The sequence below is a fragment of the Choloepus didactylus genome, chromosome 10, assembly GCF_015220235.1.
Source record: "Choloepus didactylus isolate mChoDid1 chromosome 10, mChoDid1.pri, whole genome shotgun sequence".
NCBI lineage: Eukaryota > Metazoa > Chordata > Mammalia > Pilosa > Megalonychidae > Choloepus > Choloepus didactylus.
In genome coordinates this window covers 117609705-117629351 of record NC_051316.1, presented here as the reverse complement: position 1 = coordinate 117629351, position 19647 = coordinate 117609705, and the positions used below count along the sequence as shown (strand labels likewise).

At 34.3% G+C, this 19647-nt stretch overlaps 1 protein-coding gene across 4 annotated transcripts in view; it reads left to right on the top strand.

The window, feature by feature from the left end:
- FSD1L (fibronectin type III and SPRY domain containing 1 like) overlaps positions 1 to 19647 on the top strand; it is an 86683-nt gene that overhangs the window by 60018 nt on the left and 7018 nt on the right. For 2 of the 4 annotated variants that reach the window (XM_037797324.1, XM_037797327.1), the window contains 6 exons: positions 1655 to 1753; positions 5691 to 5820; positions 6465 to 6497; positions 11837 to 11937; positions 12429 to 12680; positions 15828 to 15916. In XM_037797324.1, coding sequence (XP_037653252.1) covers positions 1655 to 1753; positions 5691 to 5820; positions 6465 to 6497; positions 11837 to 11937; positions 12429 to 12680; positions 15828 to 15916 — 704 coding nt within the window. The remainder of the gene's footprint in view (positions 1 to 1654; positions 1754 to 5690; positions 5821 to 6464; positions 6498 to 11836; positions 11938 to 12428; positions 12681 to 15827; positions 15917 to 19647) is intronic. The other 2 variants (XM_037797326.1, XM_037797325.1) reach the window with 2 other exon arrangements.

Here is a 19647-nt window from a genome sequence, read left to right as displayed (position 1 = left end):
TTTGTTTTGTTTTGTTTTAAAATTCAGTTTTATTGCCATATATTCACATACCATACAGTTATTTACAGTGTAGAATCACTGGTCCCAGTACCATCATATAGTTGTGTATTAATCATCCCAATCAATTTTTGAACATTTTCCTTACTCCATAAAGAATAAAAATAAAAGTAAAAACATCCAAAGCATTCTATCCCTCATCCCAACCCACCCTATTTTATATTAGTTTTTGTCCTCATTTTTCTACTCATCTGTCCATACAGTGATAAAGGAATGTGAGCCACAGGGTTTTCACAATCACACAGTCACACCATATAAGCTACATAGTTATGTAGTCGCCTTCAAGAATCAAGGCTGCTGGGTTGCAATTTGACAGTTTCAGGTATTTCCTTCCAGCTATTCCAATACACTGAAAACGAAAAAGGGATATCTATGTAGTGCATAAGAATACCCTCCAGAGTGACCTCTTGACTCCATTTGAAATCTCTCAGCCACTGAAGCTTTGTTTGGTTTCATTTTGCTTCCCCCTTTTGGTCAAGAAGATTTTCTCAATCTCATGAATGCTGGGTCTAGGATAATCCCCGGGAGTTATGTCCACTTTGCCAGGGAGATTTACACCCCTGGGAGTCATGTCCCAGGTAGGGAGGAGGGCAGTGAGTTTACCTGCCAAGTGGGCTGAGCAACAAAGAGGATCTCTTGGGGAGACTTGTAGACACAATTGTAAGAAGGCTTAGACTCTTGTTTGCAGTAACAAGCTTCATAAGGGCAAGCCCCAAGATTGAGGGCTCAGCCTACTAAATGGTAGTCATCAGTGTTTGTGAGAATACCAGCCATAGCCCAGGAGGGAAAGTCCAACATTTCCACATTTACCCACAGCTCCTCAGGGGAAACCTGCAAATATATTTTTACTCTCTGCCCAAATTACTTCGGGATGTATTGGGATTTCACATTAACTTGTACAAACCTACCAGATCTCACTTCCTATTCGGAGTTCCATGTAATTATGGTGTTTGAATAAACTGACCATATAAGTTTAATTATTTAGTGTGCTGCAGAAAATATAGATCCCCCACCAAATAAACATCTCTTCCCTTGGTCTCATACAGAACTTGAGGTTTTAAAACCTAGTCAATATTGTCCTGATTTGCCTTAGTCCTAACCAGATCTGCCTCATTCATATCTCATATCTCTTGAAGTCTGAACCCTTTTTCCGCTTTTTAAATAGTTGCTGTATGAGGTAATACTGACATTCATAGCTGCCAAGCTCTATCTCTTGAGTTTCGGGTGTCACACAGATACCCAAAGTTCCAGAGACTGACCAGGTTATACACAAAGAGGTTTGTTTTTTTGGAGTAGTGAGTATGTTCAAGTACTGACTGTGGTGATGAATACACAACTATATGATAATACTGTGAAGGATATCCTTTTATCACAGTTTGAAAAAAAGTTAATAAACTGTACAATTTATTTCCTTTGAAAAAATAATACATCATACTTCCTCTTATTTTAAGCATTATCCACCACATAAATTCTTATTCTTCCCAAATAAAAAGATATTTCCGAGGAGGACAGTATATCTGTTTGAAGATTCATAATCATACCTTTGGGGTAGATTTTTTTTATTTTTCATATCTGAAAACCATTCTCATTTTTTCAGGCTTAAAATTTGATTCAAAGTATATGAATTTCAGAGTGCGAGCTTGTAACAAGGCTGTGGCTGGAGAGTACTCTGATCCTGTGACTCTGGAGACCAAAGGTAAGATCAATATCTGTTTGTACAGCATAATGCAAACCTTAGCATCTGAAGTTATTCAAGAGTTCTTTGACAGGAGGCGTTCCTAACTACCCAAAATCCCAACAGTGGGAATTATAAGATGGTGCTTAAATAAAAATAGGACAGTAGTAGTAGTTTTCCATGTTCATTTGGTTTTCCTTTAGGATTGTATTCAGATGGGTAAAATCAACTTAGATGGTGCTGCATTCTCTGGTGGGTGCTCTAGATTATAAGATTTCAGTGTATATGAATGTGTAAGCATCACTAAGATTTGCTTAGTTTTCCCAGGCAATGGATTGTTGCTCAATAATGGGGAAGTACATCTTCTGTGTATATTTACACATCCTTTTGTTTTCTTGAATCTTACTGCAGTAATTAACATTTATATAGTTTATTAATGTTTACAGAGTTCTTCATTTGATCACTAAAACCATCGTATGAAGTCAGTAAAATATACATAATTAATTAATTCCTTTTTGTAGATAAAAGTGCAGATATGTTAAATGACTTGCCCAGGATCCCTTGTGCCAGCCTTTATTGTGGGTCAGGAACCTAGGTTCTCTTACTCTCTGAGATAAATTTGAATTTAGTTAAAACTTCCTTTTTGGTGAAGATCTTTCAGATATTTCCCTATTTGAAGGTCATAATATAAGGATCCTCCCAATTGTGAGATAAGTGTCTGGATCACTTCCAGAATCAGACCTTACACATTGTTGTAGGTACTTGGACCTTATAGGGTGTTCTGCTGACTTCTAGTTCATATAGTATTTGAGTGGGTTTCCATGCCAGAAATTTGCTTTGCTCTGAAGGAAACTTATCATACTAGAATAAAATGAAATATGAAGCCCATAAGTTATTGACAAGACATACTCAGAAAAATGTATTTGTATCACACAGGTCTACAGAAAACTAACTTGAAGAAATTTGTTTAGGTTACTAGTTGTTTTTATTTGAGAACTAAAGATAACATAGCCAAGAAATGCAATTACATTCAATTACTTGTTATCAAACTGAGATTTTACTGGAGCTTTCTTCAGAGATTTTTGCCATTTCAAAGTATAGTCGTATTTATAAGCAGATACTCTTTTCTATATAACTTCAACTGTTCTTAGCCCTCGTCAAGGTGAAATTGCATTATTATCATCATCATCCTTCCCCATTAGGAGCATTATTTCTTTTTATTTCTTCTGGTCCTCTTTGATTCCTTTTCATTTATCCTTTGTATTTAGTGATCAAACTTGGACCTAAATGTAGCAAATTGTACCTTTTTATGCACATTCTGGCTTGTTTCCTTGGAGCTGGGCTGGCTGCTCCTGTTCGCAGAGTTTGGGACTTGCTAGTCAAACTCTTGGTCTTGGGATTTTGGAAGAGAAACTAAGTTTTATTCTATTTTTTTTTGTGAGTTTGTTACTGTTGGGTAAATACCTGTAATGGGGATACACTGAAACTCAACTTTGAGGCACACCTGACCATCAGGGAGACCCGGGACAAAATTTGTCTGTCATGTGGCTATGGGTCAGAGTTTCTAGGGTTATGCAATATCATTGAAGTGGCTACTAATGAGAGCATCAGCTCTGTAGGAAAAGTCCAGATTCAAGAAAACTGATACATTGAACAATTCTTTACTAATTTATTTGGCTTGCTGCTGCTCTTTTTGACCAACCAATAGAAATGAATGTATGTATGAAGTGCTAGAGAGAAAGGGAGAGAGAGGTAGATATTGCGGCGTATCAAAATTTCATATCCTGCCACTTGATCCTTGGTATGGAAAATTGAGAACTTTGTTAATTTCTGCCTCTCCAATATAAATAAGTAGCACTATTTCTTCTGGCATTGAAATTGTCATTAGTGTCAAGAGTAATGGCCAAAAATGTTAGGGTATATCATCCCTTCTTCCTCTGTAAAGGTAAATCATGTTATGTTAATAAATTGCCAATAACTCTCTAACTTCAAATGATAATGGCTATGATTTTATAATACTAAGAAAGCAACCACCAACACAAATCAAACACATAAAACATCCATATTCTGATCTTTAGTGCCTTGTTTTCAAAGAAGACTTGGAAAGTAATATCCAGCTATATTACAGGATGAAGCCAGGACTAACGTCTGGGACCTGCTCTTGCTTTTAAGGCTGGTCTTTTTTTTCTTTTTTTTTTTTTAATTATATAGTGTTATCCCTATTATTTTTAAAAGTCTCTATGCATTAACTGAGTTCCCAAAAAAGGATAGTTATCCAAAGAAAAAAGAAAGAGAGAGAAGATTGCAGCCCTAGGATTGAGTCCCATATCTTCCATTTGGGTGCTGTCATATTTTCTGGTCTCAGTGGTGGTGTTGCCTCTTCTTGACATCAGGATTACTATTGGCTTTTCTGTCCATCATATCAAACATTAGAGAATAATCTTAGGATTTTAAGAAGCAATTAAGACTTTGTGGCACCTGAGAGTTAAATTCATTTTTTCTTTCACTCAAAAATGTAGATGCCCTGACATGCATTATCTAAAATCTAATATAGAGGTTAATCTTGTTTTCTTAAGGCCATTTTATTTCTTGGTAATATAAGTCCTCCCTGCAGCTTAGTGTGCTTTCAACTAGATTAAATTGCTTCATAAAGCAGATTGTAGCCTTTTTAGTAACCTAGTAACCTGTCCATTAAGAAATTCTGTTTTCATTTTTACTGAATAAATGCATTTTTCTTCTTCCTGTAAGTTCATTTCTGTTTAGATGTAGATTTTGAAAGCTACTAATTTGTGAAGTAAGACATTTCCTAGAAACTCTTGTGTCAGTAGATTTATATTTAGAATGTTTTATAAATAAAGACAATGAACAATGGGTCAGATGCATAGTTGAAATTAAAGTTTTCTTGACAGAACAGTAGAGAATAAAAGGATTCTTTATTCACCAGGTAAACGTTAGGGTCTCTATATGCTTATTTTGTTGTTTGATGGTGCATATTTAACTGACACACTGAAGCCTTAGCTAAATGAAGTAATATCCTTAAGTGAAATGTAGAAGTTCAGAAATTTGGACTTTGGGAGGAAAATAAAACTAATAGAAGCAGATTAGTTGGCAGCTACATAATAGATTGACACCTTGCTTGTGATAGAAACTCTGGGGACTGCATTTTAAGATAGGAAGATCTGTGTATTGCTCAGCTGTGAATCAATAAATTTACATGATTTTACCCTCATTTTCCAAAGAGATAAGGTAATACCTCGCTACACTGATTTCCTAAGTTAGCAGTTCTCAGTGACTCTTGAGATAGTTCAGATAGTTCCCCCAAATATCAAATATTCTGAAACGTATAGTTTTGTTTCATGGTTTTTGGTTTTTTCATTTGTTTTTCCATTTAAGTGAACTTTTTCCCCACTCTGTCCTTATTGCAATGAAAATTATCAGCTGGTTCAGTTCCCTTGATTCTGCCATCATAGCCCCTGTTTCTCTATGCTTGTCTTGACTTGAAACTGAGAGCTTCGGTATGGAATTATTAAGTAATAGTGTCAGAGAAAATGTGTGCGCCAGAATATGTTTTTTACCACATCACTTTCTTCTCATAATCAATTCTACCAGCCTCCCCTTCCTGTTTAGTTATAACATCAACTGATAATCAACGCATATTCTAATAACAGGCAATTGAGTGCTGACAGAGATTCTGGCAGAGGGAATAGCAACACCAATGGGCATGCAAGTAGATTGTATTTGATTAGAGTGTAGGGTATAAATAAGAACGGAAAATAAAGTAGGAATGGTAAATTGTGGCCCTGTCTTCATAGGACTTAAATGTTGAATTAGGAATTTGAACTTTATTCCCTATGTATAGTGTTGACTCAACTAAGTAGGAAAATAATGTGGTTAAAGCTGTGCTTCAGAAAGTGAAGGTATGCTACTTTAAAAAAAATTGAAATGTTGTCTTGGATAGCACTTAACTTCAATTTGGATAACTCATCATCCCATTTGAACCTGAAAGTTGAAGATACTTGTGTAGAGTGGGATCCTACTGGAGGAAAAGGTCAAGATAATAAAATTAAAGGAAAAGAGAACAAGGGCAGGTAAGCAAGTTTATTAGATCTTTTATTTGGACAAATGCTTATACATTGATTCTTATTTTACAATAACTTAGTAATGAAATTCTTATTCTATAGATGAATATGATTTATGCTACATTAGTAACAATGAAAAATGTAATACAGTTTGTCAGTACTTAAATTTGTCATTAACTTTTTTTTTCATTACTTTTCTTCTTAGTTTCTTTTCTAATCCTCTTCTACATTTGTGTTTCAGTATTCCATTTCTTTAAAGTTATGGACACAGAGACTTGAACCACTTAGAGAAAAGTTCCTACTATAATTGCTGAATTTTAGACTTTCATATGGCCTATGTCTCACCTGAAGGTCTGCATTGAGTGACAACTTGTAGCATGTATTACCCCTGTTAGCAATATTATGAACCAAAAAGGAAGGCTGAGGACTTTTTATTGTCGTCAGAACTTAGTTATTTGAAGCCTTTCTTTTTTAATAGTGGACAACTTGTGCAAACTGAGTAATCAAGATAAATGTCACTGTGAATTGCAGCAATAAATTAAGAAATAAAAAAAAGTCATTTCCCTGTCAGGATTTTGGTCTAGTTTTCTTATAAATTGTTAACTTTAAGATATAAAGTACTCTCTTAACAGTTGCCTGTTTTTATCTGACAGTGTCCATGTTACTTCACTGAAGAAACATACAAGGTGATGATCTATGCCTGTGTAGTTCTAGGACTTAGTGTATTTAGCTTGGCTCAGTAACTTTAATTTTTTTTTTTTAACCAATTAGCAGAAGCCATTGCAGCAGCCTTTATAAGCTTTAAAATATTGCTCTATGTAGACTATCTGTATTGGTAGCTTATGTTTTGAACTTAACAGCGTTATAGTCTGCTGCCTATTATTTGGATGTTATTGTATATAACAAAACAATAAGCTCTGCTTTAAAGTCTTTCTTGAATTATTTTCCCATACCTGATTTTTTTCTGCATTTACTCTTATCTGGCATCTTTCTTCTTATGCTGTATTCAATATATCTAACATTATGGCTTTGCTTTTATTTGTATTTGACACTGGGCAGGTTTGAAATGTTCTATATAATAATCACACAGTTTCAGAAGCATCAGGATAAAAAATAAAGGTCATTGCTTAAATTATTATGACAGTGCCAGAAAGATGAAACATTTCAAATTGCATGAATAATAATGTGCTAACTTGAAGATACCACTATCAAAAAACAGAATGTGTTTTCTTTTCAGAATAATCTTCCTTTCTTTATTTGCTCATTATTGGTGAAAGTGATTTCATAGTTAGAGAATTATATTTTAAATGCTGTTAGATTTGCTATAGCTTATGTAGTTTGATGTGGTTACCCAAAGATTTTTAGACTGCTTGTGTTTAGCATTTCAGGTTATATCAATTCCCCTTCCCTCCTTTAAAGGGTATTTTATATGTAAGCTGTTTCTGGAATGTTAAATACATTTATTTTTTCCTTCCTTAAATATTTGCCAAGTGTGGGATGGCATGCTAGATATTGGAGGTTTCGTAAGGGTAAAACACTGTCCCTGCCTTCAAGAAATATACTCTAATTTATGTAGCTCAGATACGTGTGTGTGCGCGCGCACACACACACACACACATATGCACAGGTAACAGTAATACAAGATAGAGATTTTACGTAATGGTAAGTGTGAATACAGGAATTCAGAGAAGGAAGAGTTATTTAGCCTGGAAGACCTTCATTAAGGGAATGGTATTTGAACTCATTCTCAAAGAATTGAAGAATGTGTGGTATTTGGACTTGCAAAGAGGGGGAAGCAACAAGAGGAGAGGCATCCAGCCAAATTGTGTTTAAGGAACACACTTCAGGTGGAATGTTCAGCTGCATAATGCTGTGTGTAGGGGTGAGAAGGCAGCTAGGGACCAAATCAAGAAGAACCTGAAATGCCAAGCCTAGTCATATGTAGGCAGTAGGGAAGTACTTAAAGATTTTCAAGTAGAGGAATCAGAACTAGGTTTATCTGGTACCAGTGAACAAGATGAATTGAGTAGCAAAGAGATCATTCAGGACATTGGTAAAACAATCCATACTAGCAGCAGCAAAGAGCCTTAACTCAGGTAAGGTGGCCAAAGTGGCCGTAAGAGAGAAGGAAATAGAGCCAGTGTATGTAGGCTCAGAAGACTGGAATGCTGCAGTGGAAGAGTTCTCCTTTTTTAACTTTTCTCTAAATTAAACTGCCATTCTCAATAATTATATCTATTTTTCTTTCCCCCATGCTTTCCCTTTATTTCTTTACTACTGGTAAGTTATACATTTTTTCTTTTAAAAAATTTCTTTCCTTGGTTATCAAAAAAGCTCTTAACATATTGTCAGGCAGTGCTAAGTGAAATGTTTCTGTTTATTCACATTAGTTTTACCTTGCTGTTTATTGCCCTGAATTACCTACAGAGTATTTTTCAAAATGCACATTCCTTCCTAATAGACATTCTGGCCTACCAACTAAGGAGATGAAATCTAAGTGTATTTTGAAAAACGTTTCCTGAATGATTCTGATTCTCTTGAGCCTTTTCAGTTGACCACTACTAATTTAATACAAAATCCTGAAGGCCTGTGTTTCTTCAATTTAGGAATGTAGTTCAGGAAGGTAATAACGTATTTCTTTTACTCATATGGTATGGGCTCACTCATTTAGCCAGATGTTGCACACCAGTGGTGTACTGAGGCTGCAGGGATGAAATGTGGTTCCTACCAGTAGTTGTTTTCCTTCCTCAGCTGCCCCACATTCAAATTCCTTGCTTGCCATAGCAACCAGGTATTGATGCACCACGTGGTAGGTTGTGTAAGTACTGTCTTTTCATGACCACCTTTTAACCCCTTTCCGTTGTTAAGGGAGTTCTGTTTGTTTGTTTACCAGAGTGGCCACCCAGCACAGCTGAACATCAAAATCCTTAATTAAAAAACACAATTCTTTTTTTTTTTTTTTATAGCAAGACAAGGTATTTACTGATAAATGAGAGGTGCAGGTTGGCTTGTGAAAGTTTGTTTTTGAGTTATGATACAATCAGAAGACTACAGCTGTTTTAAGAAATCCATGTTAGTTTTAAAAACAATTTAAATTAATATTTAAAGAACAGGAGCTGTTTCATCGGGCCTGTTTTGAAGCACCTCCTGTGTCTCTGCAGTCTGCTTGTTTTCTGTCCTACAGGTGCCTGGTCATATGCCAAGCATATGCCAGAATCAGATTGGACTCTGATTCATCACTACAATCAATTTTTGAACATTTTCATTACTTCAAAAAATAAGAATAAAAATTAAAGTGAAAAAGTACACGCAAAAGATCATATCGCCCCATCCCCCCGTATTATTCATTTAATTTTTGTCCCCATTTTTCTACTCATCTGTCAATACACTGAATAAAGGGAGTGTGAGCTACAATGAAAAAAACACAGTTCTTTATTTAAAAATTCAAACACTTATTTCTGGACCCCATCCTCTGATGTTCTGATTTAGGAATCTGGGTGGGACTTGATAATCTGTATTTTTAGAAGCTCCCCAAGTGATTCTGATATGCAGCAGGTTTGCAACCACTGATTTGCCCCACTGGGCTTCCTCTTTTCATCTGTCATGGCTTATTTAATTCTTCACCCATATCTGCTCTAACTTCTGATCTCCTTTCATCTGATTCTTGCCCAGTTACCCACAGCAGAATCTTTTTTTTTCTTTCTTTGCTTCACCTTTCAATTGAAAAGCACCATAGTCATGATTGTGGAGTTAAGATATAGTGAAGAGCTAGTGTTCTGACATTATCATGTTCCATCTTCCTTCCCTAGTTACAAAACTAATTCTCCACAAATACTGACATTCAAGATTAATTAAAACAATGTTTATTTTTCTATTAATTACTGATATCTACATTTGAATTAACTTGGAAGGGAGAAAATTAATGTCCAATATGACTGTTTGAATTAGGTAGTCTTTGGTGAACTATGGTGAGTGCCCACCCGTTTTTTTCTAGGGGAGTGTGTATTTACATTTCAGGTGATCAGTCTCAAATGAACTTTTGGAGAATAACTTTGTAAATCTTACCAAGTTCTTGAATTGCATAGAGATTTTGGAGACCTAAAATTTATTTATAAGCCACATTAGAACAATTTTATTTTTAACCCCCTTTCTTTACTTGTCTTCTAAAGAGACAGTGGTTTTTGCACTTTTTTTTTAAGCGACAAAATAGTTTATTCTAATGAAACATTTTCGGAAGGGTGATCTAAACACAGAAAAGTGGGGCAGGAGGCCTAGAGTTGGCTTCCTCCAGAGTTCTGCTGCAGCCTGCGTGGCATCTGTGGATTCCCTTGGTTCAGGAATATGGTTTAAAAATCATTGATTTCAAACACAGGAGCATGAAAATTAGAGCTACACTTAATTTTTAATTTTGGAGAAAATGTAGTGTTATCTTTTTTTCCTGAGTCCCAGATAATATATTAAAAAACCACACAGACCTTTTGTTATCAGTTTTTTTTTAACACTGATCAGGTTCTATAGAATTAGAAAATTGTGATGCAGTCCCTTTTTTTTTTTGAGTTATCAGTGAATGGAGAGGATGTTTGCATAGTTTTACTTTTTTCCCTCTTAATGAGTCTTAATAGTATTGAATAATAAATTTTAACTTAGAAAACCTGGTCAAGCAGAAACTTGAACTGGTTTATTATTTTTGATGTTCAATAAAGAACAGAAACTTTCTTCATTTATATTTCTACCGTTTATTTTGGAGAAGACCTAAAAAACACTTCTGAGGTTTTTCCCCTCAAGTTTTGTTTTGTTTTCCTAATAGGAAGACATTGCTAACTGCCTGCCTGAGCACAGGTTTCACTGAAATTTTAATATGACTAATTCTTATTCACCTCTGTTTCATGCTGTCTTGTCAAATAGAACTTGCAGTAAGTTGCCTGAGTGTTTGTTTTTTTTTTTTTTTTTTTAATCTTTACCAAAAAGAGCATTTGAAATTTTGGAGAAAATTAAACTAAATTTATGAATGCTGTAGCTATAGACTTATAATTATACTATATAATATCTTTCACCTAAAAATACTTGAAGTTTCCAAGTTTACTGTTTTAATTCTTTGAGACTGTCTAGGAAATCTGCTTTCTGATAGCAAGATGACATTTAAATAATGCAGAAAGAAGTACACTGAATAATGTGAAATGACTCTAGAATTATAGCTTTGTTCTTGCCTTGCCTTTGTCAGGGATTGCTATTCCAGTATTAGTTGAAGCTATTAAATTGATCTTTTCTTAAGAAGAAAAATTCTTACTCAACTCTGTTGGAAAAGTGGTTTTATTTCTAAGTAGTACTGAGAATATACAGAAAAAGTCATCCCTATTCCTGCTAAGAAATTTTTGTTTATATATTTTAAATGCAGTGATTTGATATAATTTAAATGTTATTTAAAAAATGTTTTTCATTTTGTTTATTTTGAGTTTCTGAGAGTTAGTATAAGGCCTAGAACTGTTGAGTTTATGTAAGGGTAGTTAGCTTGGAACCTGTCCATTTTAGTAAGAGAAATACTTCATAATACTTGGTATTATCTTATGCATGGTCTCTTTTTAAGAAGAAAAGATCCACAACAAAAATGCCAACTGCTTATATTTAGCTGTGATTATAGTAAGAAGGAGCCTGTTTTTGCCTTTGCTTTTATTTAAATTTATCTGCAAGAAATAGACGCTATAATCCATTACAGTTTTTGTGTGTTTTTTTTAATTCAGTAATGTCTTGTGTCATTGCAGCGTTGTTTCTTACTTTACTGTGTTCTTGGGATTAGCCTTGTTCAGTGTGTATAACATTAGTGCTTTCCTCGTTATTTGTGTTGATTTCTTATATTTTGGTGTTTATAATTGACAATTTTCTTTAATCATAATTCAGATAAAATCAAATGGTGCTATTTCTGCAATATAATTACAAATCTTTTCAAAGTTTCCTTTCATGATTTGTAGTTTTATGAAATATTTACAACATAGAATATTTCTTTTTCTTTTTGTTCCTGTTTATATAGAAGTGGTACACCATCCCCCAAACGGACATCCGTAGGCTCCAGGCCATCAGCAGTAAGAGGCAGCAGAGATCGTTTTACTGGGGAATCATACACAGTGCTGGGTAGGATAAAATGTAATATTCTTCATGGTCTCATATTAGAGGCATCATGGTCACACTGGTGGGGCTTTCCATTCATTTAGAGCTGGAGTGGTTGCCTGTGTACTGAATGCATCTTTGCAGAAGAGTCTTTCTATTGAAGCCTAATTACCTAGGGGTTTGGGGAGTGGTTCACATTGTCTTATTATTGCTACCTTTAAAACTCTACTTCAGGTTTACATAGTGCTCCATACATATAACCCTTGAGCGTATAATAAGGAAGAAAAGTTCTGAAACATTTTATATTCAGAAAAATAGTAATAAACATAAAAGTAGTTAAAGCAGGTACTCTGCATTTACTGTCTCTGTGCTAACATGGTTCTCATAGAACGAGGACTGGAATAAAATTTTTTGTCACATTTTGTGCAGTGAGTGATAGGGAGAAATCTTTGTGCCTAGTTAGGCTTTTCACTTGGAAGAGATAAAGTCAAGTTTACTTTTCTGATCTTTTGCAGGAGACACTGTTATTGAAAGTGGACAACATTACTGGGAGGTCACAGCCCAGAAGGATTGTAAATCCTACAGTGTGGGAGTAGCATACAAGACTTTGGGGAAATTTGATCAGTTGGGAAAGACAAATACGAGTTGGTGCATCCATGTCAATAACTGGCTACAAAACACATTTGCAGCAAAACATAATAATAAAGTCAAAGCCTTGGATGTTACTGTTCCTGAGAGAATAGGTGTATTTTGTGATTTTGATGGAGGTAAATTTACTTTTTTCTCCTAAATCATTTCATCATAGTTGCTTTTCAGTACTTTTCATTGATAATTATCTTTACAGAATTTGCATTAGTATTATGGTAAAGTTGTTTTTACCAAAAAGGATTTGATAACAAGCATAATCTCAGTTCTAGAATTGAGTGGAAGGATGTGAGATGGCAGTCTGGAGCCCAACAAAAGACATCATCGATAGTACAGTAAATAAATCTGAGATTTTACTAATTTTATTCTTCAGCTCTGTTTTTTTCTATCCATTTTAATTCCTTCCTTACCTTGTTTTATCACTTCTAAAGAGTGGTGGAATCAGATTTTTCGAATTGGAGCAGACTTAGAAATTACCTAGTCCATCCGCCATATAGTGTAAAATTATTATACTATTTAGCCGCACACTCCTGTGTTTGAAGGTTTGTTTTTTTTTTATGGGATTGCTTATTGTCTTTGAAGGCAGCTTGTTCCATTGTTGGATAGCTCTTGGATAGGTTTCTGTTTAACTCAGTTTGTCTTTCTATAACTTCTGAGACTGTTAACTCTTAAATTTTGGCATCTGAAGAAACAGAATTACATTCCCTAATACACATTCATGTGATCATCAATATTTGTGTAGAAGCTACTAATATTGCTTCTCTTGCCTTGTTTTTCTAGGTTACATTCTCTGTTCCATGAGTTGCCCATGTTGTAATATGATTTTGTATGATCTCCTCTGGTTGTATACTATTTTGTCTGTGTATTTCTTAAAGATAGGTTCCCCGAGTAGAACACATGACCTGTGACCAGTATAGCACAGTGATTTGGCAACACTAATTCCACTTAAATGACTTAACATAACAGCATTTTGAACCATATTGGTCTTTTAGCCACCTAATCCACAAGATTTTTTTTTTGTGGACTTCTCTCAGATTACCTTTTTCCTTTTATATTGGGCAGTATATGGTTGTTTTTAAACTCAAATGAAGAATATTACATTTATCTTCCTAAATTTCTTAATGGATTTGGCTTAGCCTCCCCTCTGGTTAAAATCATCTAAAAATTAGCTTTGTATTTATCTTTTGCAAAACTTTTTTAACTTTTTGAATTAGTTATTTGATAAATATTTTCTCTGTCACTTAAATAATTTATAAAATTTTTGAAGATGATATAGTATTTAACTAGGAAATACAAGTAATTCTCTACATGCTTTTCTGCAGGTTGACACTTTAAGCTAATAATAAATAGTAAAAATAACAGTGACCTATGTTACCTTGTGTAACCAATTCTGAGTCCATTCTCAGAACCAGATTTTACCATTTTAAGTAACATGTATCCAAATAATTATTTGAGCTACCGACTTTACTCTTACTAAAAAGGAAGAAAGTTAATTTTGGCCTGATTTAATTTTCATGTTGACATGCCAATTTTGTTATGAATATTTTGTTTACCTATTCACTTTGAATAATCAGTTAAACAGTTTTCCTAAGGATAGATGGCAAATTTATTGGTAGGTACACATTTTTTTTTTTTTCTTTCTGACCATCAAGACAGCATTTGCTTGTTTTCTTTCTTCTATCTCCTTTCTCTAAATTCTGATTCCTATGGTCTGTGATAGTAGTGGGAAGTAATTGCTAGCGTAAACAAAGGGGACAGGAAAGGAAAGTCATGTAGAAAGGTTACAAATGCATAATGGGATCAGGTTCTGAGAGCCTTTAATAATTATAATAGACTAGTCTTTATTCAGTAGTCATGAAGGGGGCTTCTTTGCAGGTTTTAAAAAACTATAGTCATATGATGAGAATCTACTTTTAGAAATATTAGAATAAGGGTTTGAGGTGGGAGAAATTGGAGATGTAGATAGCATGAGACTCTTCAGTTGGTAATCTTTCATCATTGAAAGGTAGGAACGTGCCTGTTGTTCTCGCTTATGTCCTCAGTGCCTGGCATGTGGCCCTTAGTAAGTGTTTGTTGAATTATTGGTAATGAGGGACTGAGCAAGAGGGGAATCAAGAGGAAGAATGGATTTGATGGTGTGTAAGTAGAATTCATAGGACTTGGTAACTAAATATGGATTGTGGAGAGAGAGAAAGAAGAGTTGAAGATGACTGAGGTTCCTGAGGATGACTGTCATCAACAGGAGAGGGAACAGAAAGAGTCCTGGGGGGGCAAGTGAGGTGGCAGCAGGGACCATCATGTGGCATGTCTGGCAAGCATTCAGAAGTTCAGCAGTAGAACTCAGGAGAAAAGTGGAGCTGAAGCTATACATTTGAGAGAGCATCACAGAGTGGCTGCTTAAGATTGCCAAAAGTCACATAATTAAGCATTGCTGCTCTGCTGTTTACTAGCTTTGTGAACATGTGTAGGTTGCTTACTGTTTCAAGGTAATGCATGTAAAGCAGCCAGCACTTAAATAGAAGGCATAAATGTTGGCTTTCTTCCCCCTCTTCCTCTTTGTTTGTTGGTAGTTGATTTATTAAGGGACAGTTGACATTGTAAGAGAGAGAAGAGGGCCTGGACAAATATCTACATTTAGAATAGGAGTTAAAAGAAGAGACAGAAGTTATCCTCAGTGTCAGGATACAAACCAAGAGAATAGCCGTAACGGTGGGAGTAGAGTTAAAAGATGTGAGAAGAGTTGTAAGGAGGCATTAGGTAGGAAAATTAGGTGGTCAGAAAGAGTTATTTTAGTGGCATGAGTCTCTTGAAAGATAAACTGTAAGAGGGTTTTAAAAATTACCAAAACTGAAGTGGTAATCACTATAATATGATTTCAGAGTCTGGGTAGTAAGTATGGCTTCAAGTAGTCAGAAGAGAAATGGAGATAGGATTTGGGTAGAGACTCTGGTTATAGTATAAATAAGGAGGAAGAAATATCCGTGTTTTTAATGATAATTTATAGTTGAATAAGTAGGATTGTGCCAGATTATGGATGATCTTGAAAACCAGGTATAGAGAAGTGGTTTGGGCTTTTATTTAAGCATGTTTACTATTGATTTTCAAATGAGACTGAAGTCCTGTCTTTATAAGTAACAACAAAAACAAATGCCCAAATATGCTTTTAGTTATTTCTTTTCTGCATGATTGTATGTTAGGCTTAATTGGATGTTTTATTATTATTATATATATTTTTGTATAATAAATTGGGCTTTGTTTCTTCTTTGTAGGTCAACTTTCTTTCTATGATGCAAACTCAAAACAGTTGTTGTATTCCTTTAAGACAAAATTTACTCAGCCTGTTCTACCTGGTTTCATGGTTAGTACCTAATTTATATTTTATTTGGCTTGGTAGCTTTAAGGAGAATAATCTGTGTTGTATATTTGAAGTAGCAGATCTTATTTTCTCTCCACGTTCCCCTCCTTTTGCCCAATACATCCTTCCCCAAATCTGTGATAGGCTGTATATATTTGGTATATTTTATTGAAGTAAACGTTAATATATAAAAGTACATAAATCGTAAGCATGCAGTTTGATGAATTTTCATGAAACTGAATTCACTCTTGTAACTATCACCTAGATGGAAACATTACTAGAACCTCAGAAGCTCCTTTATGCCCACTTCCAGCCTCTAATGGCCTTCTCCCAAGGAGGAACCGCTATCTTGAGTTTTAATACCGTGAATTCATTTTGTCTCTTTCTGAATTTTATATAAATGGAATTATACAATATGCCTTTGGGCTCATCATTATGTTTGTGAGGTTTATCCATATTGTAAGATGTGATAGTTCATTCATTCTCTTTGCTGTATAGTTTTCCATTATATGACTGTGTCACAGTTTATCCATTCTATTTTAGTTGGATTCATGGGTGGTTTCCATTTGGGGGCATTTACAGATAGAACTGTTAGAATATTCTTATTCATGTCTTTTGGTCAATATGTGTATATATTTCCATTGGGTATGTACCTGGGATTGGGATTGCTAGAACATACGGCATGTGTATAATGAACTGTAATAGGTACAGTTTGGAACCAGTTTTCCAAAGTGGTTGTACCAATTTACCACCAACAATTATATAAGAGTTTGAGTTCCTGTACACCCTTGTCAACACTTGGTATTGTCTAGGTGGTTTTTTGGTTCACTGGTTGGTTTTCGTTTTGTTTTGTTTTGTTTTTAATCCTTTCTAAGGCTAAAAAACAATGATGTGTATTGCATTGTGGTTTTAATTTGCATTTCTTTGGTGACTTGCTGTTGGGCACCTGTCCATGTGTTTATTGACTATTTGGGTATACTTTTCTGTGAAATGGTTGCTCAGGTCTTTTGCCTGTATTTCTATCGTTGTCTTCCTCTTCCTTATTGATTGATTTGTAGTTCTTTATGTAGTCCTTTGCCAGATATATATATATATATATATATATAAAATAAATATTTTCTCCACTCTGGCTTTCTTTTTCCAACTCTCTTATTGCTGTCTTCTGATGAATAAAAGTTATTAATTTTAATGTTCACTTTTTTTAATCAATTTTTTTTATTTTTGGTTAGCACTTTTTGTGTTCTGTTTTAAAAATCTTTATTTGCCTCACAGTCATGAAAGTATCCTTGTGTTTTCTTCTAAAAGGTTTGTCTTATACATTTAGATACAAACTGCATTTACAGTACAAATACCATGTAGGATTTATGTGTAAGTTGTGAAGGAGGGGTCAAGATATATTCTTTCATTACCTGTGGGTATCCAGTTATTCAGCACCATTTATTGAACAGATCATCTTTTTCCATTGTAGTGCAGTGTCACCTCTATGAAATATCAAATGACTGTGTGGTAGGCTGAATATATATGTGTATGTACACACACTGATTCAGGTTGATTTACATAAGGAAAATTCATATTTCTCCACAAAATGAAACTTGGTCTTGTTTTTAATTTTTATTGAGCAAATGTTACTGCTTCTCCCAACACCTAACCTGCTGCATTTCTGCATAAGGTTACAGGTTGCTGTGGGGGCTTCTGGGATCCAGTTGAGGCCACTGTTATTCCTTATTTTGGGGACTGCCTGTACAGATCAGGATGGTATACCCATCTACAGACCTGGTAGAATGTTTTGTATGTGTGTTCTTCCATCATCACCCCGAATTTGTAACTCCCCAACTAGGAGGATCAATATAGTGCTTTTAAATCTTACAATTAACAATGATTATTTACTCTAGATACCTTAAAATCATAAAATTAGTTTAAAACAATGCTGGTAACCAAGGTTATTAGTTTCCATTAAAAAGTAAAAGTGATTCATGAATAAAGCTATTGTTAACAGATAAGTACTTAGAAATATTGGAAGGGTTAATTTGTTTTTTTTTTTTACTTTGCCACAAACCTCTGCTGTATTGTGGGGTTTTTAGGATTGCTTTGGTTGGTTGGTTGGTAGGTTGGGTGTTTTGGCTATTTTTCCAACTCGATCAGTCAGGGATAGACTGTTTGTAATATGAAACTCAAAAAACGTATTTTTTCCCCAAGTCTTAGATAGGCTTTTATAAAAGGGTAGATTTCATTTTAATTTGAGTCTATCTCATGTAGATAAGTAGTGAGTTTATTTATTGTTTTTCATTCCAAATAATGAAACTTTAATTATGTTAGTACATGTCATGAGATGATTTAGGAAATACTTGCCAACTGGTTAAAATTGGTTTCTTTTTTCACCTTCATCGAAGACAAATATTTTGCATACAAGACTAATTTTGTTCTTTTTTAAAATCCGATTTATTGAGGTATAATTTATAATGGTAAACAGTTATATGGGTTTTGACAAATGCATAATCAAGATATAGATCATACCTATCACTCTAGAAAATTCCTTTATGCCCCTTTGCAGTAAGCCTCTCCAGTCACCCCAAGTCCTTGGCAACCCCTGACCAGTTTTTAGTCCCTATTTATGGAATGTAGTCTTTTGATTCTGTAGCATAATGTATTTGAAATTCATCCATGTGGCTGTATGTATCAGTAGTCCCTTTTTATTGCTGTATTCTATATACATATTTATATATACATCGGTACCACAGTTTATCCATTCAACAAGTTGGAGGACATTTGGGTTATTTCCAATTTTGGGCCATTAAGAATAAAGTCACTGTAAGCATTCGTGTATGGGTTTTTGTGTGAATGTATGTTTTCATTTCCCTTGGGTAAATATACTGAGGAGTAGGATTGTTAGATAATATGGAAAGTGTATTTAGCTTTATAAGAAACTACCAAAATGTTTGCCAAAGTAGTTGTATCATTTTGTATTCCTACCAGCAATATATGAGAACTTCCCACATCCTTGCCTTTACTTGGTATTGTCCAATTCTTATTCTTGTTGTTAAGCCATTTTTATAGGTGTGTAATGGTATTTCAGTGTGGTTAATAATTTGCATTTTCCTACTGACTGTGATGCAGAGCATCTTTTTTCATGCACTTATTTGCCATTCATATAATTTGTGAACTGTCTACTAAAAGCTTGCCCACTTTAAAAATTGAGTTGTTTGTTTTCTTATTGAGTGTTAAGAGTTCTTTATATATTATGGATATGAGTCCTTTGTTAGATATATATTTTGCAAATATTTTCTCCTAGTTTGTAGCTTGTTTCATTTTCTGAACAGTGTTTTTAAAAGAGAAGTTGTTCATTTTGATGATATCCATTTTTTTTCTTTTATGGATCATTCTTTGCCTAAATCAAGATCATAAATATTTTCTACGTTTTTTTTAGAAGTTTTACAGTTTTAATTGTACATTTATGTCTGTGATATATTCGAGTTAATTTTTGTATGTGGTACAAGGTATGGGTTGAGGTTCTTTTTTTTTTGCATATGGATATCCAGTTGTTCCAGTACCATTTATTGAAAAGACTAACTTTCCTCCATTGATATGTCTTTGCACCTTTGTACTAGATGTTTTGAATAAATATTTTTCTAAGTACCTTAAATAATTTCCAAAAGTCATGTAGTGATTTTATAAAGACAGAGTTGCTTTTATATTTTAGGAGTTATTATTACTGAACCTGTTAGTTTTGAAAATTT